The sequence below is a fragment of the Phyllobates terribilis genome, unplaced genomic scaffold, assembly GCF_046119375.1.
Source record: "Phyllobates terribilis strain yellow unplaced genomic scaffold, ASM4611937v1 Scaffold_7__3_contigs__length_470593459, whole genome shotgun sequence".
In the NCBI taxonomy this organism is placed as follows: Eukaryota; Metazoa; Chordata; class Amphibia; order Anura; family Dendrobatidae; genus Phyllobates; species Phyllobates terribilis.
This window is the reverse complement of record NW_027362767.1, coordinates 51,513,645-51,540,946: the sequence shown is the minus strand read 5'-3', so window position 1 is coordinate 51,540,946 and position 27,302 is coordinate 51,513,645. Positions and strand designations below refer to the sequence as shown.

The 27,302-nt window shown below is 47.2% G+C and overlaps 1 protein-coding gene across 1 annotated transcript in view; it reads right to left on the bottom strand.

The window, feature by feature from the left end:
* The window catches only part of POLE2 (DNA polymerase epsilon 2, accessory subunit), a 31,689-nt gene that overhangs the window by 3,691 nt on the left and 696 nt on the right, over positions 1 to 27,302 (bottom strand). The window contains exons 3-18 of the mRNA XM_073638564.1: positions 24,203 to 24,303; positions 23,624 to 23,699; positions 14,381 to 14,458; positions 13,697 to 13,790; positions 13,486 to 13,560; positions 11,057 to 11,140; positions 10,476 to 10,532; positions 10,307 to 10,355; positions 10,158 to 10,230; positions 6,579 to 6,751; positions 5,606 to 5,695; positions 5,164 to 5,218; positions 4,219 to 4,278; positions 4,036 to 4,113; positions 3,202 to 3,310; positions 572 to 748 (exon numbers count right to left, since the gene is read on the bottom strand). Of these exons, the coding sequence (XP_073494665.1) occupies positions 572 to 748; positions 3,202 to 3,310; positions 4,036 to 4,113; positions 4,219 to 4,278; positions 5,164 to 5,218; positions 5,606 to 5,695; positions 6,579 to 6,751; positions 10,158 to 10,230; positions 10,307 to 10,355; positions 10,476 to 10,532; positions 11,057 to 11,140; positions 13,486 to 13,560; positions 13,697 to 13,790; positions 14,381 to 14,458; positions 23,624 to 23,699; positions 24,203 to 24,303 (1,429 nt within the window). The remainder of the gene's footprint in view (positions 1 to 571; positions 749 to 3,201; positions 3,311 to 4,035; positions 4,114 to 4,218; positions 4,279 to 5,163; positions 5,219 to 5,605; positions 5,696 to 6,578; positions 6,752 to 10,157; positions 10,231 to 10,306; positions 10,356 to 10,475; positions 10,533 to 11,056; positions 11,141 to 13,485; positions 13,561 to 13,696; positions 13,791 to 14,380; positions 14,459 to 23,623; positions 23,700 to 24,202; positions 24,304 to 27,302) is intronic.

The window sequence follows — 27,302 nt, the reverse complement described above, 5'->3', positions numbered from 1 at the left end:
TGTGCAAAATGCATCAACTACACAAGCAATTATGCAAGTAGAAGGGAATAGGTTTCTGTTCTTGACTCGCATAAGTAGTCATGTTGTTGTGCAACTAAGCCCAAATACTTCCATAAAGCCTTCAGTATATTTTATAGCACAAGAGCCTGAACTAAAGGCTGCTTCTGTAAGAAATACAAATGTAAGTGAATTTAACATATCTAAAGGCATTTCATAAGGTGATTGAGTCAGGGGTTTGGCTGCATGTGTGAAAGGAATCCCTCCATTACTATGCAAAATTCCCATTGTTCACAATGATTTTAACATCAATAGGTCTGTGGATAGAGCGGGGTGAGATGCTAACCTAGGAGGGAGAACAATGCCCCTCTGCCCTGCAGATACAATGTGTGAAGCAACTGGTTGATGGCTCCACCACTGTCTCCACATATTGTCTGAGCTGGGAAGTTTCACCTGCCCTGCTGCTCCATTAGAGATTCACCATTTATGCTGCTAATTTGCAAATACTAAAATGAAAGAAAACTTCAGCCGCAGGAAAAAAAAACAGGCAGAGGTAGTAAAGAGGTTTTCTTACAGGATTAATGGTGAGACACTCCGTATTCGAGATGGAGAAAGGGTCATATTTATCTGCGATGACTATTAAATCAGGAAGAGGATATAATCGCAAAGTGTAGTCATATGCCCAGTACACGGGGCTGACGAACAGCGGAAGAGGCGTCAAGTGGCCCTGAGACAGGATCGTCTTCACAAACTAGGGAGAAAGCAAAATGTATTAGCAAAGACATCTGATTACATCTAAAAAGAAAATAATGAGAGAGGGGGCAAATTAAGGTCCCCAGACACATTAGGCTTAAATTGTCCAAACCTGCTGATAACGGCAGACAGACTAATGTGAATGGAGAGGTCCTAAAGGTCGGTCTACACCAGGGATGTCAAACTCAAACACACAGAGGGTCAAAATTAAAAACTTGGAAAAAGTCTCGGGCCAACCAGTATACAGTATAATGGGCCCCACATATTCCTCTATACAGAATAATGGGCTCCACATAGTCCTCCATAAAGAATAATGGGCCCACATAGTCCTCCAAAAAGAATAATGGGCCCCACACAGTCCTCCATACAGAATAATAGGCCCACATAGTCCTCCATAAAGAATAATGGGCTCCACATAGTCCTCCATACAGAATAATAGGCCCACATAGTCCTCCATAAAGAATAATGGGCCCCACATAGTCCTCCATACAGAGAATAATGGGCCCCACATAGTCCTCCATACAGTATAATGGGCCCCACATAGCCCTCCATACAGTATGATGGGCCCCACATAGTCCTCCATACAGAATAATAGGCCCCACATAGTGCTCCATACAGAATAATGGGCCCATATAGTCCTCCATACAGTATAATGGGCCCCACATAGCCCTCCATACAGTATGATGGGCCCCACATAGTCCTCCATACAGAATAATAGGCCCCACATAGTCGTCCATACAGTATAATGGCCCCACATAGTCCTCCATACAGTATGATGGGCCCCACATAGTCCTCCATACAGAATAATGGGCCCCACATAGTCTTCCATACAGTATGATGGGCCCCACATAGTCCTCCATACAGAATAATAGGCCCACATAGTACTCCATAAAGAATAATGGGCTCCACATAGTCCTCCATACAGAATAATAGGCCCACATAGTCCTCCATAAAGAATAATGGGCCCCACATAGTCGTCCATACAGAATAATAGGCCCACATAGTCCTCCATACAGTATAATGGGCTTCACATAGTCCTCCATACAGTATAATGGGCCCCACATAGTCCTCCATACAGAATAATGGGCCCCACATAGTCCTCCATACAGTATAATGGGCTCCACATAGTCCTCCATACAGTATAATGGGCCCCACACAGTGCTCCATACAGAATAATGGGCCCCACATAGGCCTCCATACAAAATAATGGGCCCCACATAGTCCATTATGTGCAGTCACTGCCATTTTTATATTGTTTAGGGGCTATTTTTATGCATTGCAGTGTTATCGACAAAGTCTCGGGCCTACCAGTATGCAGTATGATGGGCCCCACATAGTCCTCCAAACAGAATAATAGGCCCACATAGTCCTCCATACAGAATAATGGGCCCCACATAGTCCTCCATACAGAATAATGGGCCCAACATAGTCCTCCATACAGTATAATGGGCTCCACATAGTCCTCCATACAGAATAATGGGCCCCACATAGTCCTCCACACAGAATAATGGGCCCCACATAGTCCTCCACACAGTATAATGGGCTCCACATAGTCCTCCATACAGTATAATGGGCCCCACATAGTCCTCCCTACAGAATAATGGCCCCACATAGTCCTCCCTACAGAATAATGGGCCCCACATAGTCCTCCATACAGTATAATGGCCCCACATAGTCCTCCATACAGAATAATGGGCCCCACATAGTCCTCCATACAGAATAATGGGCTCCACATAGTCCTCCATACAGAATAATGGGCCCCACATAGTCCTCCATACAGAATAATGGCCCCACATAGTCCTCCATACAGAATAATGGCCCCACATAGTCCTCCATACAGTATAATGGGCTCCACATAGTCCTCCATACAGTATAATGGGCTCCACATAGTCCTCCATACAGAATAATGGGCCCCACATAGTTCTCCATACAGAATAATGGGCCCCACATAGTCCTTCATACAGAATAATGGGCCCCACATAGTCCTCCATACAGAATAATGGCCCCACATAGTCCATTATGTGCAGTCACTGCCATTTTTATACTGTTTAGGGTTTTCTTTATGCATTGCAGTGTTTTGTTTGTGATGGCATATTGTAATCTTTGTATATCTGTCTTGTGGAGTAATTTCGTTATTTGTCCTACATTCTATGATACTGATTTTACCGCAACCAACAGTGTGGTATATACCATCTGCCTCCCGCTTTGTTATTTTCCAACTGTTGTTTTTATCCTTTTCTTGATTTTAATTTGACAATCAATCAATAAACAATTATTTTTATTTTAATACTACAATGGTGTGTAGTTCTCTGTAGGTATTTTGTTTTTCCCCAGTATGGCAGCGTCTCTCTCATAGAGCACACAGTAACGCTCGCCAGCCCTCCCTGTGTATGGGGGAAGTCGCTGCCGGCCATTGCTTCTGATCTGATCGTGTCTGAGGCTTTCACTCACGTGATTAGGAATATCCAAACTGCTGCTGGGGAAGCGCACACAGTTCCTGCACATTTTGTTCACCAGATCCTCCCGAAACACAACTATTTCCTGAGTGCAGTACTGGATTCTGAGAATGGAAAGAAGTTACATTCAGTACACCACATTCACTTCTCTATTCGGCCTTTTTTTTTTTTTGTTTCCCGAACATTGAGAATTTTTTTCTGTCAAAGCTGATGAACGTTGCAATTCCCAAACCAGTCATCTCCTCAAATTGTGCAGTGACTGCACCCGTACACAGCTCCATGTTCCTGGTCGTATCATGGATGGTGCATAAGCTGCTGAATCTAGCACCGTCTCGTCCTGAGAAACAAGCGCTTCGTGCATACCGCCAGCACTCCTATGGGCGCATAAGATCGCTCATGTGGCTGATGTTGGTCCGCGTGCGGCCTGATCTAGGAAAGCATGCTGACTACAATTAGGTTTGTCTGAACATAGCCTGACAATGTAAAGTGAATGTATCGGCACGAGTAACATTCAATGGAGTTATCATGCTCATTCTTCCTAAGGATGAATTTTTCCCAGTGCCAAAATCATCATTAAATCCTGACCATGTGAACAAAGCATAAAGTAATATCATGTATTACTATATTTGATATTATGTATCAAAAAGATAAAGAACAGCAGCATTGCAGCCCAATGGAACACATTAGAAAAATCTGCATGTATTTTCTAAGTTGCGCTATTATCTGGGTCGGGTTGAGTACAGTTACATCTTTGTGACATTAGGAAATATAATTAAAAAAATGACAAAATGATAAATTATTCCTTGGTTAAGCGACAAGTAAACTCCACCTGCAGGGGTTCGTAGTGAAAATGGAGAAAGGCACTCGTTGTCTGAAGTCGGCTGTAATGTGTTCTGCGATAGGAGGTCTGAAAAGGAAAAAAGGATTCAAGTTCAGCAAAAATAAGATGTGGAACAATTACACATAACAGAATGGATACAATGTAACAAAGTCTAATAAACTGCAATTATACCTGGGCAGGATGAAACCAGGGCCGGGGTCCTCGGGACCAGGTACAAACACAAACCGACTGCTGGGGAACGTGAAGCCATACAAGCAATTAAAGGAGAAACTTCATAAAGGCACATGATATTTGTGAACGTTTTTAAAGGTACGTTGTCATCTTATACAGTGATGATATATCGCAATTATATGTGATCACTTTATGGCCTGATCTGTGTAGCTGCCACCAATACAAAGAATGGCGAGTATGCATTCCTGGGGTAGGGTTTCATCTCCTTCAAAATCATCTCTGCACAGCGGCGCTCCCGGCCACCAGCTATGTGCGGGAACCACAGCGGTCCCAATTTACTACTACTACTACTTTAAAAGTTAGACCTAAAAGATCCAAGCGTGGGGTAAGAAAGAAAAAACCTATGGTATACTCTATTCACAGACTGGGGCTGCTCCTCAGCACCTACTACTTAGGTCCCCACAGGTCTTCTGGCATCAGCACCCGGTGGGGGGGGGGGTCAAGTGGCAAAAGGAGACTATGTGACCGCTGCAGCCAAACGAGAAGATAGAGTTTTCCAACATGATGAAATGTGACTGCTGCAGCCGATCAGCGGTCACGTCATTCCCCTTTGCCTCTTAGACCTCATGTTGATAACAAAAGACTAGTGGGGACACAGTACTGTCTGTCAGCCTGGGAAGTTATTATTATTTTTTTAGATTTCTTACACTATCCTGAGCTCATTAAGTGTAACTTATAAAGAAGGGGGACCATGTTACACCAGTGCAATCCTTTATAAATCTCAGGATCGGCGGCAGTCCCAAGGATCAGCCCATCACCAGTCATAAGCTGATGGAATAAACTTACACTATATACTTTACAATGTGGGAATACCCCCTCCGAGTGCTCATGTAATGGTAGAATTATCTGAAGAAAACAAGTATGAAGCAAACATGGCATTCTTACCTTTTGTGTATACTGGGGTACTCGCATATCACATCTGCCAGATTCTTCAAAGAGTCTAAATTTCAGAAGGAGAAATTCAGAGGGAGTAATAATCTTAGCTACAAATGATCCTCTCTTTCACACACCATCCTCTTTTCTTTACATTTATGATCTTAGCCATAATTCTGGATTATTTCGTTTATTTCCCATGGCCAAGTGCTTGCGCTCCAACTTTTAGGACTCACAAGTGAATGTACAGAGCCAAGCAATCATGGTCAGTATGTCATTTCTCCACCACTACAGGGCGCTATTTTCAAAATAGATATTGGACCCAGTGATAGAAAGTGCATCTATCAGACATGACAATGTCCAAGACAGGACAATTAGAAAACTATAATGATGATATACGAGCTCTTTTGTGCCTGTACTTTTCTCCTCGGTGTTCTCGTGCCCATAACTTTACCTTTCAGTGACTGGTTTTGATTTTTCCCATATGGTGCTGAAGAGAAATTGCCGCAGAAGATGAAGCAAGTTGGAGGAGCTGTTGAGTAGCCTAAAAAAATAAAAATATTATTTATAACTTTAGATGTGGGAAGTGCTAAACATTTGCCATTATAACTTCTGCAGACAAGGTTCCTATTAGAAACCAAAAAAAGAATTTTCCAATGGGAAGAATAGCATAAATATATTTATTTTGATAATTCATTGCTGGAGACTTTTTACAGGTTAAGGTGCCTATTAGGAATGATTTGTAAATGGTAGCATGGAAGGGCTACATATAGACTTTCAGCACAACAGCTTCATTTCTGTCGACTACAAGCTGCAGCGCAAATAAATTAGACAAGTAGTGAGTATATGTACTTTTTAGTGAAATTTTAATGCAATGATGCATTTTTTTTTATTGACAGTCTGAGGTTGTGATTTCTCCACCAAAGAGGGAAAAAAAGGGCAGCTTGACACAGAAAAAAGTGCACTAGGATGTAATCCAACAAAAGCTCTCTGACAAGAGAGAAGGGTTCCCAATAAACCTATTGCAATGGACAAGATGGCTACAGCAAGGGTAGGTTATGGGATGCCTCCGATCGTCAAAGTGAAGGTGAAGCCCAAAATTGCACCCAGCGTCTAACTGTGCTGCCACCCCAGTGTCGCCTGTCTAAATGTCATAAAGGAGGAGAGGAAAGCGTTACAGCGGCGAGTGCAAAACGTGATGGCCACGCTCCACTCTAAACCAGTCAGAGGGTCTGATACGACAGATCCATTTCTATAGGTAGCGGTCCAAAGTTCTTAAAAAAAATTAAAATAATAAACAGCTTCTTTCTTCCAGAATTAGCATCACACCTATCCACAGATTGCATATTGTATTGCAGCACAATACCAGACAATAGTAGCCATGTTTTTTTTCTAATCCCAAGAATCTAAGTGATATTTAAAAATACCTGAAAACATTACATGAAGTTTCTCCATCACTTCGACCTGATCTAACCAGAGATCGGACAAAAACACGAACATGGCGTCCTCATTCTCTTCTTCCAGCTGTTTCAGCTTGGCTGAGGATTTTACAGATGTTGCGGATGGTCCCCCAAAGAAATTCGTATTACCGTAATATGCACTGAAAAAAAAAAAGGAAAGGATGAGAAGGTTTTCAATTGGACATAAAGAGCTTTGCTATACTTTTCTCATAAGTCTGGTAACAAATATGATCATTGCGATGATGAACTGGAGGGTCGATGTACAATTAATATGTCAACTATGATAACATGAGACTGACCCTGACTCTCCCCTGGGGAAAAACTCTTTGTCCGTATGGATTTTATATGTGGAAACCCTTATAAATATTAGGCATCTGCCTAGAGCCACACCACATCACTCCCTTATAGTGGCACGAGATGCTGTTATACATAGGGCTATACGCAAAATAAACCCCTTCTGGCTATCATTCAAACCTCAAGAAAAGGATCAAGTTTCAGGTCCAGATGCCCTGTTATATATAAAAAGGAAATTCTCCCCTACTTGTTGAAAATGTATGAAGCTTCTTATGATACCGTCTCCCTGCCCAACTTATTCTATGAGATTGTATAAATATTAAAGCCGGATAAAAATCCTTTATATTGCAGGTCTTATAGACCCATATCATTATTAAATATGGACTATAAACTTCCTACTAAAATATTAGCCAATAGATTAAATACGGTCATATCTAATTGAATACATCTTGATCTATGGCTTCATACCAGGCAGAAGGACCTCCGATAATCTGACAAGAGCGCAGGTTGTTACACAGATTTGCGCAGATAGAGAAGAAGATTGGATTCTGATTTCTTTGGACGCAGACAAGGCCTTCGATTCCACTGAGTGACCTTTCCTGATAGAAATTTTAGGCTATGTTCACACATCATGGTTTTTTCAGCGTTATTTTGATGCATTTTTTTAATGCAAATTTTCATCTGCGTTTTACAGTACCAGCAAAGTCTATGAGATTCCAGAAATCTCATGCACACATCATGGTTTTTTTTTTTTTGTTGAGGATTTTGTGCTTTGCATTTTTATTTGCAAAATAGAGCATGTCACTTCTTTCAGCATTTTTTCACCCATTGGAAGTAATGAGTGGTGAAAAAAACCCCAACAAAAACGAAGGTGTCAAGTTTTCAGTGTTTTTTGCGCCTAAACCAAAATGAGATTTTTTTTTTCACTGAACTTTATGTACATGCATAACAGAGACAAAAGAACAGTGAAAAAAAAAAACGCTGAAAAAAAGCACCAATAAAAAAAAAAAAAAAGGAAGAAAACAGGAACAAAAATCCTGGACAACCTCCTGGCAAAAGATCATGTTTTTCTGCAAAAAAATAAACACTGAAAAAAAACATGATGTGTGAACACAGCCTTACATAGATTCGGCTTTGGAACTAATTTTATAACATGGATTAAAATTCTCTATAAAAAGCCTAAGGCTAATATCCATGTAAATGGTGTCGGTTCTGGTTCCTTTGCATTGTATAGAGGCACCTGACAAGGACGCCCCTCGTCTCCTCTGTTGTTCGCTTTAGCAATGGAGACCTTAGCTAATCATTTTTTTAATGGAGTGAGGCGTAGGACAGGAGAGGATCGCCTGGCATTGTATGCAGATGACCTGCTATTATATGTTTCAGCCACAGAATTGATTGACCTTTATGGGATAAATTGGACAAAGTCTCCTAACAGAAATAAGCTTGTGGGTTCAGTGACTCGGGGTCTTCTGTGGTAAACCACCAAGTACCTAAGGAATAATTGTGTGCTAGAACCCTTTGGAGATGATTACTCTGAACGTGATCCCACTATTTAAAGATAAATTCCAGTAATGGGGGGATCCATCCTTTATCAGTAGCAGGCAGGATCAATTTAATTAAAATGGTTATCCAACCTAAGTATCTATATATTCTCAGAGACATTTTTACTCAGATACCAAGATCCTTCTTTAAAACACTGGATTCTATGATCAGCTCCATTATGTGGAGATCTTCTAGAGCTAAACTACAACTCGCAAACTTGTAAAGACCTAAGGAGACGGCCGGGGTGGTCCTTTCAGATATGTTTTGGTATTATCTATCAGGACAACTTAAATATTTCAAATCTTGGACTATAGTTGATAAGGACAATAAATCCTGAGAGATACTTGGGAGATTTTATTGATTTAGAGTTACTTTGGCCCATTTTGGAAAATCAGAAACCCCATAATAATAAGAAGGTGCTTCCTATCCATAGATTGGCCAGCAAAGTATGGAGAGAGGCTAAAAAAATATATATATAACCATGTAGATACCCCCTTAGGATCGCCGTTATGGCATAATCCCAACCTGTCACATTTTCTTAAACTTCAGGATTTTGGCTCCTGGGAAAAGAAGGGCATAATGTCTATTAGTCAAAGTGTTTTGTACTTTTTCCCACCTACAAGCTAGATTCCAGCTTCCAAATTCACACTTCTTTAAATCTCTTCAGATCAGACATGCGTTTCAAGCCCAATTTTCCGGTCGTGAAGAATGCATGTCTTCTTTTCCATTGACTGGAATTATTAGGTCTCAGGGTCCGGTGGGCCTGATTTCTAAACTGTACTCCTCAGTGATACATGCTAAAGTACGGAAAAACCCCATTGGCAGTTCTACACAAACGGAAATCCAAGATACCTTCTATACATGATGAGATTTCTGGTGATATTCTAGAATCTCACTTATAGGGTTCACCTGCTAACTCAGCTATATATTATCCATCAGAGCTACATCACTCCAATAAGGTGGAGGAAAATGGGTAGACTATATGACGCCAAACGCCCAAGATGTAGTTTTCAAGAAGCGGACTTCTGGCAAATGATTTGAGATTGTCCAGTCATAAAGTCCTTTTTTTTGGGGGGGGGGAGATAATTACCTTCCTATCAACAATAATAAATATCGATATAGAGCTGGATCCCCTAATGTGTTTGTTCGGGACATTGGATGAAGAAGAGTGGTCACATTATTCACTCACGTTTCTGAGAGAAAAGCGATTACCACTTGATGGATGGACAGACGTCCCCCCAAAAAATTCCATGCGGATTAAAATTATAAAAGTATTCAAAAGACAATATCGAGTTTATCTTCAAAAATAAAAAATGCCCAGATAAATTTGACAAAGTATGGGGACCATGGATCGGTTCCCTACAAACAGGAGGTCCTCCTTAGGGGATCTAGTTGAGGGTGGGGGTCAAAACTATTAATATTATATAGATAGGCTACATTTCTCTATTGTATATAGCTGATGACAAGTATTACAACAGGATGTTGCTGTTGAATGTTATTTTATTTGTCTTGAGACGATACCATAATATGTACACTGTAATCCTGGTTTGACCTATGTATGAAACTCCTACAAGAATTGATGTTACTGCTATGTTGGTTATAATTTCTCTGTTATATCGTTGACATTTTTTAATAAAACGAGTTTAACACGGCACTGACACAATGGGAAAGGTAAAGTTTATGTCAAAGGAATAAGAAAAGTATGGTTACCGTGTTGTGCTGGAAGGTTCAGTGGGAGGAAATCCAAAGGCATTTACGTGAAATACTTTGTCTTCATACCAACCTGTGTAAAAGGCAAATCTCACATTATATATCTACTCTATACAGCAATGAAGAGAAATGATCAGCGGCAATATTACCTTCCGCAAGAACAAAGCAGGATTCTGTGTACAAGCCGCTGTGGAACTGGTGCAATGATGTTAAAGAAATATTTCATTACATATTTACAGTGAAAATGATTGAAAAGAAAAATGCAAAACAAGTGAATATAAAAGTATGTAGGTTTGTATAACAAAAAAGTAAGGATATTGCCTTGCTGAGTTCAAGCTGAACTGTTCCAGTGGGATCTTCCAGGAAATATTTGCCCTATGAATAGAAAGTAAAGGTTTCTAATAGTTAATTAGAATCAAGACAAATATTTATCAAACACTCATCGATATAATAACAAAGAAAATACAAGACATAGTGAAGTCCAGACAATTTATAGGGATCTTCCATTTTATATCACTAGGATACACCATTACTTTATGATCAGTGGGGTCTGACAGCTTAAGACCCCCCCACCACCACAGCACCAATAATGAAAAGGAAGAGTCAGCAGCGCTGATTAACCACTACGTCTTCTACATTTTCAAGAGAATTAAACTGACAAAAGGTAACGAAGAAGCCGGTGCGGCAAAAAGACCCCTGTGCGGGGAAAGCATTTCTAAATCCACTCATTCTCAGGACCGATGACAGTTCCCAGAGATCAGACCCAATCAATCAAAAAGTGATGGCAAATCCTAATAATAAGTCATCACTTAATAAAGATGGGAATACCCCTTTAACAATTCCCAGTAGCAGAGTTCCCTTAGATGACGGGGATAATGAAGACCTTGTTTTCCGCTCACCTCCTTTAGCTGTGCTATCATGCCGAGCACAATCACTTCTCCCATCTTTGCTGCACTGCCTAAAAGGTTTTCCACAGTTTTAAGCTAAAAAAACACAAATACAGAATAAGAAAAAAATTAATAACAGTGAGAGCTAATCTCCATCCTGATAAACATATGACATTGTGAGCCCGGAGGGGCCTTCATGCTGTTCATACGCCCCATTAGGACACATGGATGGGTTCATACACCCCATTAGGACACACACACACAGGTTCATACGCCCCATCAGGGCACACGGATGGGTTCATACGCCCCATCAGGACACACACACACGGGTTCATACGCCCCATCAGGACACACACACGGGTTCATACGCCCAATCAGGGCACACACACGGGTTCATACGCCCCATCAGGACACACACACGGGTTCATACGCCCCATCAGGACACACACACGGGTTCATACGCCCCATCAGGACACACACACGGGTTCATACGCCCCATCAGGACACACACACGGGTTCATACGCCCCATCAGGACACACACACGGGTTCATACGCCCCATCAGGACACACACACGGGTCCATACGCCCCATCAGGGCACACACACGGGTCCATACGCCCCATCAGGACACACACACACGGGTCCATACGCCCCATCAGGACACACACACACGGGTCCATACGCCCCATCAGGACACACACACACGGGTCCATACGCCCCATCAGGACACACACACACGGGTTCATACGCCCCATCAGGACACACACACGGGTTCATACGCCCCATCAGGACACACACACGGGTTCATACGCCCCATCAGGGCACACAAACGGGTTCATACGCCCCATCAGGGCACACACACGGGTTCATACGCCCCATCAGGGCACACACACGGGTTCATACGCCCCATCAGGGCACACACACGGGTTCATACGCCCCATCAGGGCACACACACGGGTTCATACGCCCCATCAGGACACACACACGGGTTCATACGCCCCATCAGGACACACACACGGGTTCATACGCCCCATCAGGACACACACACGGGTCCATACGCCCCATCAGGACACACACACACGGGTTCATACGCCCCATCAGGACACACACACACGGGTTCATACGCCCCATCAGGACACACACACGGGTTCATACGCCCCATCAGGGCACACACACGGGTTCATACGCCCCATCAGGGCACACACACGGGTTCATACGCCCCATCAGGGCACACACACGGGTTCATACGCCCCATCAGGACACACACACGGGTTCATACGCCCCATCAGGACACACACACGGGTTCATACGCCCCATCAGGACACACACACGGGTTCATACGCCCCATCAGGACACACACACGGGTTCATACGCCCCATCAGGACACACACACGGGTTCATACGCCCCATCAGGACACACACACGGGTTCATACGCCCCATCAGGACACACACACGGGTTCATACGCCCCATCAGGACACACACACGGGTTCATACGCCCCATCAGGACACACACACGGGTTCATACGCCCCATCAGGACACACACACGGGTTCATACGCCCCATCAGGACACACACACGGGTTCATACGCCCCATCAGGACACATAGATGGGTTCATACGCACTATTAGGACACATAGATGGGTTCATACGCACTATTAGGACACACACACGGGTTCATACGGCCCCATCAGGACACACACACGGGTTCATACGGCCCCATCAGGACACACACACGGGTTCATACGGCCCCATCAGGACACACACACAGGTTCATACGGCCCCATCAGGACACAGACACGGGTTCATACGCCCCATCAGGACACACACACGGGTTCATAAGCCCCATCAGGACACACACACGGGTTCATACGCCCCATCAGGACACACACACGGGTTCATACGCCCCATCAGGACACACACACGGGTTCATACGCCCCATCAGGACACACACACGGGTTCATACGCCCCATCAGGTCACACACACGGGTTCATACGCCCCATCAGGACACACACACGGGTTCATACGCCCCATCAGGACACACACACGGGTTCATACGCCCCATCAGGACACACACACGGGTTCATACGCCCCATCAGGACACACACACGGGTTCATACGCCCCATCAGGACACACACACGGGTTCATACGCCCCATCAGGACACACACACGGGTTCATACGCCCCATCAGGACACATAGATGGGTTCATACGCACTATTAGGACACATAGATGGGTTCATACGGACTATTAGGACACATACATGGGTTCATACGCACTAGTAGGACACATACATGGGTTCATACGCACTATTAGGACATATACATGGGTTCATAAGTTCTATTAGGTCACATGGATGGGTTCATACGCTCTATTAAGACACATAGATGAGTTGTACAACTTTCAAGCCAAAACTTAATTAATGTTTCCTTTTGCTGTACCTGAAATTTGCTTCTGCTCTCATCAGGGTTCGCACCAATGACAGGCGGTGTGAAAAGCTCATGTCTGTGAGTTCTCTGGAATTCACAAAAACATTTAATTACTTTCATTCCTTATTTCAAAAGCTGGAAATGTATAATAATCAGGAGACACATTTTACATAGCAATCCATCAGATATGGGTTGTGGTATTTTGCAGACCCAGGTGTCTCACCTGCTGCAGTATTGTGTATCTCTCTCGGAATAACTCGGCTTTGTCTTTTGCACTTCCAAACAGATTTGGTTCAGGATAGTTGGCTATTTTAATCCTGCAGAACACAGGTAAAGTTATGGAGACGCTTGTAACTAATGAAATGTTGCGTACAAATCTACACTGAACCATTGCGCTATTACAGACAATTAATAAGAAGGAAACAAGGTGGAGTGTGTGAGCAATTACATGTTTTATTTTACAATATCATTTGTGAAATATGAAAATATGTAAAGGGAACCTGTCATCACCATCTCTGAAAAGCGCCAGTGTTTCCAAGAAAATACCGTAAGAGGATCTGGCCGGGGACCATCACCGGAGACCAGACTATGGGGGCTCGGCTCCCTCTTCCCAGCGCCGCTTCAAGTGATTGACAGATTTCTGCCATAGTGAAAGATCTGTCAATCACTTCTAGCAGCGCTGGGAACGGCCAGCCGAAGGTGGCGCTGGACTGGTCTCCCCTCGGCCTACGGTTCCCGGCCGGATCTCCTATCTATATACAGTATATCTGGCTGCAGTCATGCAGTCAGGCTCTGATTTATGCTGCCAGTGATTTGGGCACCATGTAGCAGATGACATGCTGCCTTCAAGTCACTAATGACACTAGCACTTGCAACAAAGAGGGAACAAAAAAATGGATCAACTCACGGCAAGAACTTTTTTCTTTCAGAGTTATAGATAAATCGTGGGATGTCAAATGCTCCTATAATGTTGAAGATGTGATCTCTGGAATAGATAATAAGAGACAATCCAACGTAACATGCTGTCACAGAAAGCTAATGGCGGATTAATCATGTTCATTGTGTGTCGAGGAAAGAAGGATTCGGCATGCTTGATTTCTACATACCCAATACTCTGTTCTCAATAAAGATAAGCTGCCAACAGAAATGTCTTTTGAGAACACAGTAACGTCCCTGTATATATATCCCGTATACATCGATGGGGAGGAATAGCTGATGGCTAAAAAATGAGTTTACAGCGAGCCTCTTCACATCATGTCTGCACCGTCCACCAGAAGAAAACATCCGAACTATTGCTCAACACACTCTGATGGGAGGCTCTATTGGCTATACCAGTCCGTATAGCAGTCACGCTCACTGAAATTACGCAGATCAGTAGGGTTATGACAGATCTAGTCAGTGGCTTAAGATCCAATAGTTGGAAATCAGCGCTTGGACAATGGAATGGCCGATCATTCGGATAGAGGCTATGAAACAAGAAAAGAAAAAACCGAACTTAGTCCTAAAACTCAGATACCACATGTACTTAGATAATTAAAAGACCTTTATTACTTGTTGGGTTAAAGTGGTGCTTCAAACAGAGAAGTGCTCGCACAATATGCAATGGCATCATATGCAACAAACAATAAGGCTGAGTTCACACGATGCGTATTTCATGCGTTTCCGCGGCGTTTTTGCAGTTGCGTAAACGCCGCGGAAACGCATGAAAAACGCATGGTAGAAGGGCAGCAATGTTCCCCAATGGAAATCCGCATGTGCTGTGCCCGTGATGCGGATTTTTCCGCAGCGTTAACGCTGCGGTCAAAAATCCGCAGCATGTCAATTAATTTTGCGGAAACGCGGCGATTTCGCCGCCATTGACTTGCATTAGAACGCGCCAATTCCGCAAGACAGCATTTGTACTTGCGTTATTGGCGCGTTCTAATATGCGGATGGTACCCGAGTGTGGAGAAGAGGAGAGTCTCATCCACACCCAGGTACCATTAAAAAAAAAAGAATAAAATAAAAAATAAATGTATTCTTACCTTCTGTCGGCCCGCGCAGCGCTCCCGCTTGGTTCCCGGCACTTGCAGTGAGTTGTAGGACCTGCGGTGACGTCAGAGTCATGTGACGGGTCACGTGACGCTGACGTCGGCAGGTCTTTCAATTCAAAGTTGCCGGCAGCCGGGAGAACGGAGTGAGCAGGACAGCGCGGGCCATCGGAGGTAAGTATATACACTCTCTCGGGTCACACTATATAAATCCATGCTGTTTGCATGGATTTATATAGTGTGACCTAATTGTCAAGCACTTTCCAGGTGATGCTAAAATCGCCTGGAAAGCGCTTGTCAATCTGCATGCGGAAATGCATGTGAATCTGCATGTGGATCCGCATGTATTCTGCAGGAAAAAAGCATGCACAATCTGCATGCGTTTTTTCTGCCAGGGAGATGCAGAAATGATGCAGAAATTTTCTGCTTCATTTCTGCATCGTGTGCACATACCCTAAAAGTTAGCAGGATCATATGCAACTGATAGAATTACATGTCAAATTTGCAGAATATGTAGGGCCCACACTGTGTAGATATACCATATACGTTAGAATATAAAAGTAACTAGTACACACTAGACCGTAAATAGTATGGCATAATACACGTGTGTTAATACTAGAAAAAGCTCATAGGTAGTATGTCCACTGTGCACCTCACCTAGATTAGGAGCACACACAATAGTCAGCAAGCATGGACAGATAAGAGGTGTGATGAAACAAAGCCATGCGCTATGTACAGTGTGTCACCATGGACACAAGTAGATAGAAAAGGCTGTACAATTGAAGCAGATCAGATGTAAGAATATAGTAATCCGTATAGCCTGTCAGCACTACATGGGACATGTGGGTTACCTAAGTGGTCCTTAATTGTGCGATGCACGCCCCGATGCGCCTTTCGGACAACAGTCATTCGTCAGGGGTCCTGCTAACTTTTGTTTGTTGCATATGATGCCATTGCATATTGTGCAAGCACATCTCTGTTTGTAGCACCACTTTAACCCAACAAGTAATAAAGGTCTTTTAATTATCTAAGTACATGTGGTATCTGATTTTTAGGACCCAAGGTTCGTTTTTTTTCTTTTTTTGTTTCACAATCCACAGAGCGGACTGGACATACACCAGTCCACAGAGCGGACTGGACATACACCAGTCCACAGAGCGGACTGGACATACACCAGTCCACAGAGCGGACTGGACATACACCAGTCCACAGAGCGGACTGGACATACACCAGTCCACAGAGCGGACTGGACATACACCAGTCCACAGAGCGGACTGGACATACACCAGTCCACAGAGCGGACTGGACATACACCAGTCCACAGAGCGGACTGGACATACACCAGTCCACAGAGCGGACTGGACATACACCAGTCCACAGAGCGGACTGGACATACACCAGTCCACAGAGCGGACTGGACATACACCAGTCCACAGAGCGGACTGGACATACACCAGTCCACAGAGCGGACTGGACATACACCAGTCCACAGAGCGGACTGGACATACACCAGTCCACAGAGCGGACTGGACATACACCAGTCCACAGAGCGGACTGGACATACACCAGTCCACAGAGCGGACTGGACATACACCAGTCCACAGAGCGGACTGGACATACACCAGTCCACAGAGCGGACTGGACATACACCAGTCCACAGAGCGGACTGGACATACACCAGTCCACAGAGCGGACTGGACATACACCAGTCCACAGAGCGGACTGGACATACACCAGTCCACAGAGCGGACTGGACATACACCAGTCCACAGAGCGGACTGGACATACACCAGTCCACAGAGCGGACTGGACATACACCAGTCCACAGAGCGGACTGGACATACACCAGTCCACAGAGCGGACTGGACATACACCAGTCCACAGAGCGGACTGGACATACACCAGTCCACAGAGCGGACTGGACATACACCAGTCCACAGAGCGGACTGGACATACACCAGTCCACAGAGCGGACTGGACATACACCAGTCCACAGAGCGGACTGGACATACACCAGTCCACAGAGCGGACTGGACATACACCAGTCCACAGAGCGGACTGGACATACACCAGTCCACAGAGCGGACTGGACATACACCAGTCCACAGAGCGGACTGGACATACACCAGTCCACAGAGCGGACTGGACATACACCAGTCCACAGAGCGGACTGGACATACACCAGTCCACAGAGCGGACTGGACATACACCAGTCCACAGAGCGGACTGGACATACACCAGTCCACAGAGCGGACTGGACATACACCAGTCCACAGAGCGGACTGGACATACACCAGTCCACAGAGCGGACTGGACATACACCAGTCCACAGAGCGGACTGGACATACACCAGTCCACAGAGCGGACTGGACATACACCAGTCCACAGAGCGGACTGGACATACACCAGTCCACAGAGCGGACTGGACATACACCAGTCCACAGAGCGGACTGGACATACACCAGTCCACAGAGCGGACTGGACATACACCAGTCCACAGAGCGGACTGGACATACACCAGTCCACAGAGCGGACTGGACATACACCAGTCCACAGAGCGGACTGGACATACACCAGTCCACAGAGCGGACTGGACATACACCAGTCCACAGAGCGGACTGGACATACACCAGTCCACAGAGCGGACTGGACATACACCAGTCCACAGAGCGGACTGGACATACACCAGTCCACAGAGCGGACTGGACATACACCAGTCCACAGAGCGGACTGGACATACACCAGTCCACAGAGCGGACTGGACATACACCAGTCCACAGAGCGGACTGGACATACACCAGTCCACAGAGCGGACTGGACATACACCAGTCCACAGAGCGGACTGGACATACACCAGTCCACAGAGCGGACTGGACATACACCAGTCCACAGAGCGGACTGGACATACACCAGTCCACAGAGCGGACTGGACATACACCAGTCCACAGAGCGGACTGGACATACACCAGTCCACAGAGCGGACTGGACATACACCAGTCCACAGAGCGGACTGGACATACACCAGTCCACAGAGCGGACTGGACATACACCAGTCCACAGAGCGGACTGGACATACACCAGTCCACAGAGCGGACTGGACATACACCAGTCCACAGAGCGGACTGGACATACACCAGTCCACAGAGCGGACTGGACATACACCAGTCCACAGAGCGGACTGGACATACACCAGTCCACAGAGCGGACTGGACATACACCAGTCCACAGAGCGGACTGGACATACACCAGTCCACAGAGCGGACTGGACATACACCAGTCCACAGAGCGGACTGGACATACACCAGTCCACAGAGCGGACTGGACATACACCAGTCCACAGAGCGGACTGGACATACACCAGTCCACAGAGCGGACTGGACATACACCAGTCCACAGAGCGGACTGGACATACACCAGTCCACAGAGCGGACTGGACATACACCAGTCCACAGAGCGGACTGGACATACACCAGTCCACAGAGCGGACTGGACATACACCAGTCCACAGAGCGGACTGGACATACACCAGTCCACAGAGCGGACTGGACATACACCAGTCCACAGAGCGGACTGGACATACACCAGTCCACAGAGCGGACTGGACATACACCAGTCCACAGAGCGGACTGGACATACACCAGTCCACAGAGCGGACTGGACATACACCAGTCCACAGAGCGGACTGGACATACACCAGTCCACAGAGCGGACTGGACATACACCAGTCCACAGAGCGGACTGGACATACACCAGTCCACAGAGCGGACTGGACATACACCAGTCCACAGAGCGGACTGGACATACACCAGTCCACAGAGCGGACTGGACATACACCAGTCCACAGAGCGGACTGGACATACACCAGTCCACAGAGCGGACTGGACATACACCAGTCCACAGAGCGGACTGGACATACACCAGTCCACAGAGCGGACTGGACATACACCAGTCCACAGAGCGGACTGGACATACACCAGTCCACAGAGCGGACTGGACATACACCAGTCCACAGAGCGGACTGGACATACACCAGTCCACAGAGCGGACTGGACATACACCAGTCCACAGAGCGGACTGGACATACACCAGTCCACAGAGCGGACTGGACATACACCAGTCCACAGAGCGGACTGGACATACACCAGTCCACAGAGCGGACTGGACATACACCAGTCCACAGAGCGGACTGGACATACACCAGTCCACAGAGCGGACTGGACATACACCAGTCCACAGAGCGGACTGGACATACACCAGTCCACAGAGCGGACTGGACATACACCAGTCCACAGAGCGGACTGGACATACACCAGTCCACAGAGCGGACTGGACATACACCAGTCCACAGAGCGGACTGGACATACACCAGTCCACAGAGCGGACTGGACATACACCAGTCCACAGAGCGGACTGGACATACACCAGTCCACAGAGCGGACTGGACATACACCAGTCCACAGAGCGGACTGGACATACACCAGTCCACAGAGCGGACTGGACATACACCAGTCCACAGAGCGGACTGGACATACACCAGTCCACAGAGCGGACTGGACATACACCAGTCCACAGAGCGGACTGGACATACACCAGTCCACAGAGCGGACTGGACATACACCAGTCCACAGAGCGGACTGGACATACACCAGTCCACAGAGCGGACTGGACATACACCAGTCCACAGAGCGGACTGGACATACACCAGTCCACAGAGCGGACTGGACATACACCAGTCCACAGAGCGGACTGGACATACACCAGTCCACAGAGCGGACTGGACATACACCAGTCCACAGAGCGGACTGGACATACACCAGTCCACAGAGCGGACTGGACATACACCAGTCCACAGAGCGGACTGGACATACACCAGTCCACAGAGCGGACTGGACATACACCAGTCCACAGAGCGGACTGGACATACACCAGTCCACAGAGCGGACTGGACATACACCAGTCCACAGAGCGGACTGGACATACACCAGTCCACAGAGCGGACTGGACATACACCAGTCCACAGAGCGGACTGGACATACACCAGTCCACAGAGCGGACTGGACATACACCAGTCCACAGAGCGGACTGGACATACACCAGTCCACAGAGCGGACTGGACATACACCAGTCCACAGAGCGGACTGGACATACACCAGTCCACAGAGCGGACTGGACATACACCAGTCCACAGAGCGGACTGGACATACACCAGTCCACAGAGCGGACTGGACATACACCAGTCCACAGAGCGGACTGGACATACACCAGTCCACAGAGCGGACTGGACATACACCAGTCCACAGAGCGGACTGGACATACACCAGTCCACAGAGCGGACTGGACATACACCAGTCCACAGAGCGGACTGGACATACACCAGTCCACAGAGCGGACTGGACATACACCAGTCCACAGAGCGGACTGGACATACACCAGTCCACAGAGCGGACTGGACATACACCAGTCCACAGAGCGGACTGGACATACACCAGTCCACAGAGCGGACTGGACATACACCAGTCCACAGAGCGGACTGGACATACACCAGTCCACAGAGCGGACTGGACATACACCAGTCCACAGAGCGGACTGGACATACACCAGTCCACAGAGCGGACTGGACATACACCAGTCCACAGAGCGGACTGGACATACACCAGTCCACAGAGCGGACTGGACATACACCAGTCCACAGAGCGGACTGGACATACACCAGTCCACAGAGCGGACTGGACATACACCAGTCCACAGAGCGGACTGGACATACACCAGTCCACAGAGCGGACTGGACATACACCAGTCCACAGAGCGGACTGGACATACACCAGTCCACAGAGCGGACTGGACATACACCAGTCCACAGAGCGGACTGGACATACACCAGTCCACAGAGCGGACTGGACATACACCAGTCCACAGAGCGGACTGGACATACACCAGTCCACAGAGCGGACTGGACATACACCAGTCCACAGAGCGGACTGGACATACACCAGTCCACAGAGCGGACTGGACATACACCAGTCCACAGAGCGGACTGGACATACACCAGTCCACAGAGCGGACTGGACATACACCAGTCCACAGAGCGGACTGGACATACACCAGTCCACAGAGCGGACTGGACATACACCAGTCCACAGAGCGGACTGGACATACACCAGTCCACAGAGCGGACTGGACATACACCAGTCCACAGAGCGGACTGGACATACACCAGTCCACAGAGCGGACTGGACATACACCAGTCCACAGAGCGGACTGGACATACACCAGTCCACAGAGCGGACTGGACATACACCAGTCCACAGAGCGGACTGGACATACACCAGTCCACAGAGCGGACTGGACATACACCAGTCCACAGAGCGGACTGGACATACACCAGTCCACAGAGCGGACTGGACATACACCAGTCCACAGAGCGGACTGGACATACACCAGTCCACAGAGCGGACTGGACATACACCAGTCCACAGAGCGGACTGGACATACACCAGTCCACAGAGCGGACTGGACATACACCAGTCCACAGAGCGGACTGGACATACACCAGTCCACAGAGCGGACTGGACATACACCAGTCCACAGAGCGGACTGGACATACACCAGTCCACAGAGCGGACTGGACATACACCAGTCCACAGAGCGGACTGGACATACACCAGTCCACAGAGCGGACTGGACATACACCAGTCCACAGAGCGGACTGGACATACACCAGTCCACAGAGCGGACTGGACATACACCAGTCCACAGAGCGGACTGGACATACACCAGTCCACAGAGCGGACTGGACATACACCAGTCCACAGAGCGGACTGGACATACACCAGTCCACAGAGCGGACTGGACATACACCAGTCCACAGAGCGGACTGGACATACACCAGTCCACAGAGCGGACTGGACATACACCAGTCCACAGAGCGGACTGGACATACACCAGTCCACAGAGCGGACTGGACATACACCAGTCCACAGAGCGGACTGGACATACACCAGTCCACAGAGCGGACTGGACATACACCAGTCCACAGAGCGGACTGGACATACACCAGTCCACAGAGCGGACTGGACATACACCAGTCCACAGAGCGGACTGGACATACACCAGTCCACAGAGCGGACTGGACATACACCAGTCCACAGAGCGGACTGGACATACACCAGTCCACAGAGCGGACTGGACATACACCAGTCCACAGAGCGGACTGGACATACACCAGTCCACAGAGCGGACTGGACATACACCAGTCCACAGAGCGGACTGGACATACACCAGTCCACAGAGCGGACTGGACATACACCAGTCCACAGAGCGGACTGGACATACACCAGTCCACAGAGCGGACTGGACATACACCAGTCCACAGAGCGGACTGGACATACACCAGTCCACAGAGCGGACTGGACATACACCAGTCCACAGAGCGGACTGGACATACACCAGTCCACAGAGCGGACTGGACATACACCAGTCCACAGAGCGGACTGGACATACACCAGTCCACAGAGCGGACTGGACATACACCAGTCCACAGAGCGGACTGGACATACACCAGTCCACAGAGCGGACTGGACATACACCAGTCCACAGAGCGGACTGGACATACACCAGTCCACAGAGCGGACTGGACATACACCAGTCCACAGAGCGGACTGGACATACACCAGTCCACAGAGCGGACTGGACATACACCAGTCCATAGAGCGGACTGGACATATACCAGTCCATAGAGCAGGCTGGACATACACCAGTCCATAGAGCAGGCTGGACATACACCAGTCCATAGAGCAGGCTGGACATATACCTGTCCATAAAGCAGACTGGACATATACCAGTCCATAAAGCAGACTGGACATATACCAGTCCATAAAGCAGACTGGACATACACCAGTCCATAAAGCAGACTGGACATATACCAGTCCATAAAGCAGACTGGACATATACCAGTCCCGTATAGGCAAAATTAATTATAATTTTTGTCACCATCAGGAGAATGCAGTCAGTCATTATCTTTCTGGACCTATACCATGCCAAGGACCAGTCATTATGCTTCTGAAACAGATCGGTCCACTGTCCCCAGAAATTTTGAGAACATAAATCCTTATAAAACTCACATGGTTTCATCACACGTGCGGCTGCACTCCTGGACGGCCGTCTCCACCGTGCTCTTCTCAATCATGTTAGAAGACACTAAAATATTGTTATAGTCAGTAAAAGCCACAGTGCATCATCATCACAGCAAGGATATCCAACATACACATGAAATCAGAAAATAACAGAAAGGCTTGTGGATTGCCGGCCACCTGCACATAAATGTTACAAATGGATTACTCTTATTCTTCTACCCAATCCCCTTGTGAATGGCCCTTTGCTAAAGATATTGTTGCAGAGATTTCTAATGATGGATAGTTTTCGCAAAAATATTCAAGAGGTTCCTGGGATGTAGTTGCACAAAGCATTTAATATGAGGTGGATAGTCTGTGTGCCGCTGTATACTTTTGGGCTTCTGTGGAGCATATCAATTGTTTTTTTTAACCAAGATTCATTTAATGTCTGAATAAGAAAAAAAATGTCTAAAATCAGAGGGCAGCGGAGGGACAAGATGAGCCACTGGCAGCTTCTGGACATCACATTCCTGCATTAGGAATGTGAACACGAGGTCTGAAGAAAGGCAAGAAAAAGCAAACACCTACATGGCTGCTTCTCCACCGCATCGATGACGCTGTCGATGACATCCTCCAGCTCCACTTCATTGACCGACCTCAGCACCTCACTCAGGTACCTGCTGGCCTCCCTGAAATACAGACATTCAGGTTGGCCAATTACTTTTCTGCTGTAGCCATTTCTTACCCTGAGGACCACTCTGTCCCACTCGTCAGGAAGCCGCTGGTCATCACCCCAGGAGAAGTAGGTGAATATCAGTCAATGTACCACTTGAAGGGAATGTGCCATAAAGCACTTTTTTTTTCCAACAATTGAAACAAAATGTAAAGTATTAATGTTTTATTTAAAAAAATCAACTTTTTTTAATGGTATAAAATATGAAAAATAATTTAAAAAGGTTTAATATTTTCCACACTAGGGGGAGCCATGAAACCTAGTGTAGTGTTAAAGACGTTGTCCACTACTTTTACATTGATGCCCTATCCATAGGATAGGGGATCAATGTATGATCGTCCGGGGTCCTGCACGCGGCACTCCCGCCAATCAGCTGTTATCAGTGCCAGCGGCGGCGGTCGCCGGCCGGAACTGCTCACCTGCGGGGCTCCACCGTCAAGTGGTAGTGGCCGCCGCAGTGTACTGCACATCCGCCTCCTATTCAATTGAATGGGAAGCGAATCTGCAGTACACCGCAGCGGCCTCTAACATTTGACGCCGTATGTGCTGTGTATAGGTGATGTGCACAGGGGCTGCCGTATGTGTATTGTATAGGTGATGTGCACAGGGGCTGCCGTATGTGTATTGTATAGGTGATGTGCACAGGGGCTGCCGTATGTGTATTGTATAGGTGATGTGCACAGGGGCTGCCGTATGTGTATTGTATAGGTGATGTGCTCAGGGGCTGCCGTATGTGTATTGTATAGGTGATGTGCACAGGGGCTGCCGTATGTGTATTGTATAGGTGATGTGCTCAGGGGCTGCCGTATGTGTATTGTATAGGTGATGTGCACAGGGGCTGCCGTATGTGTATTGTATAGGTGATGTGCACAGGGGCTGCCGTATGTGTATTGTATAGGTGACGTGCACAGGGGCTGCCGTATGTGTAGTATATAGGTGACGTGCTCAGGGGCTGCCGTATGTGTATTGTATAGGTGACGTGCGCAGGGGCTGCCGTATGTGTATTGTATAGGTGATGTGCACAGGGGCTGCCGTATGTGTATTGTATAGGTGATGTGCACAGGGGCTGCCGTATGTGTATTGTATAGGTGATGTGCTCAGGGGCTGCCGTATGTGTATTGTATAGGTGACGTGCGCAGGGGCTGCCGTATGTGTATTGTATAGGTGATGTGCGCAGGGGCTGCCGTATGTGTATTGTATAGGTGATGTGCACAGGGGCTGCCGTATGTGTATTGTATAGGTGATGTGCACAGGGGCTGCCGTATGTGTATTGTATAGGTGATGTGCACAGGGGCTGCCGTATGTGTATTGTATAGGTGATGTGCTCAGGGGCTGCCGTATGTGTATTGTATAGGTGATGTGCACAGGGGCTGCCGTATGTGTATTGTATAGGTGATGTGCACAGGGGCTGCCGTATGTGTATTGTATAGGTGATGTGCACAGGGGCTGCCGTATGTGTATTGTATAGGTGATGTGCTCAGGGGCTGCCGTATGTGTATTGTATAGGTGATGTGCTCAGGGGCTGCCGTATGTGTATTGTATAGGTGGCGTGCGCAGGGGCTGCCGTATGTGTATTGTATAGGTGATGTGCACAGGGGCTGCCGTATGTGTATTGTATAGGTGATGTGCACAGGGGCTGCCGTATGTGTATTGTATAGGTGATGTGCTCAGGGGCTGCCGTATGTGTATTGTATAGGTGATGTGCTCAGGGGCTGCCGTATGTGTATTGTATAGGTGATGTGCTCAGGGGCTGCTGTATGTGTAGTATATAGGTGACGCGCTCGGGGGCTGCTGTATGTGTAGCATATAGGTGACGTGCTCGGGGGCTGCTGTATGTGTAGTATATAGGTGACGTGCGCAGGGGCTGTTGTATGAATAGTGTATAGGTGACGCGCTCAGGGGCTGCCCTATGCGTAGTATATAGGTGACGTGCTCAGGGGCTGCCGTATGTGTAGTATATAGGTGACGTGCTCAGGGGCTGCCGTATGTGTAGTATATAGGTGACGTGCTCAGGGGCTGCTATATGTGTAGTATACAGGTGACGTGCTCAGGGGCTGCCATATGTGTTGTATATAGGTGACGTGCTCAGGGGCTGCTATATGTGTTGTATATAGGTGACGTGCTCAGGGGCTGCTATATGTGTAGTATATAGGTGACGTGCTCAGGGGCTGCTGTATGTGTAGTATATAGGTGACGTGCTCAGGGGCTGCTATATGTGTTGTATATAGGTGACGTGCTCAGGGGCTGCCGTATGTGTAGTATATAGGTGACGTGCTCAGGGGCTGCCGTATGTGTAGTATATAGGTGACGTGCTCAGGGGCTGCCGTATGTGTAGTATATAGGTGACGTGCTCAGGGGCTGCCGTATGTGTAGTATATAGGTGACGTGCTCAGGGGCTGCCATATGTGTAGTATATAGGTGACGTGCTCAGGGGCTGCCGTATGTGTAGTATATAGGTGACGTGCTCAGGGGCTGCCGTATGTGTAGTATATAGGTGACGTGCTCAGGGGCTGCCGTATGTGTAGTATATAGGTGACGTGCTCAGGGGCTGCCATATGTGTTGTATATAGGTGACGTGCTCAGGGGCTGCTGTATGTGTAGTATATAGGTGACGTGCTCAGGGGCTGCTATATGTGTTGTATATAGGTGACGTGCTCAGGGGCTGCTATATGTGTAGTATATAGGTGACGTGCTCAGGGGCTGCTATATGTGTAGTATATAGGTGACGTGCTCAGGGGCTGCTGTATGTGTAGTATATAGCTGACATGCTCAGGGGCTGCTATATGTGTAGTATATAGGTGACGTGCTCAGGGGCTGCTGTATGTGTAGTATATAGGTGACGTGCTCAGGGGCTGCTGTATGTGTAGTATATAGATGACGTGTTTAGACCAGATAGACATAGCAGCTGCTGAACAAATAATACATAAAAAATGTTAATATCGGAGATTTAATAAT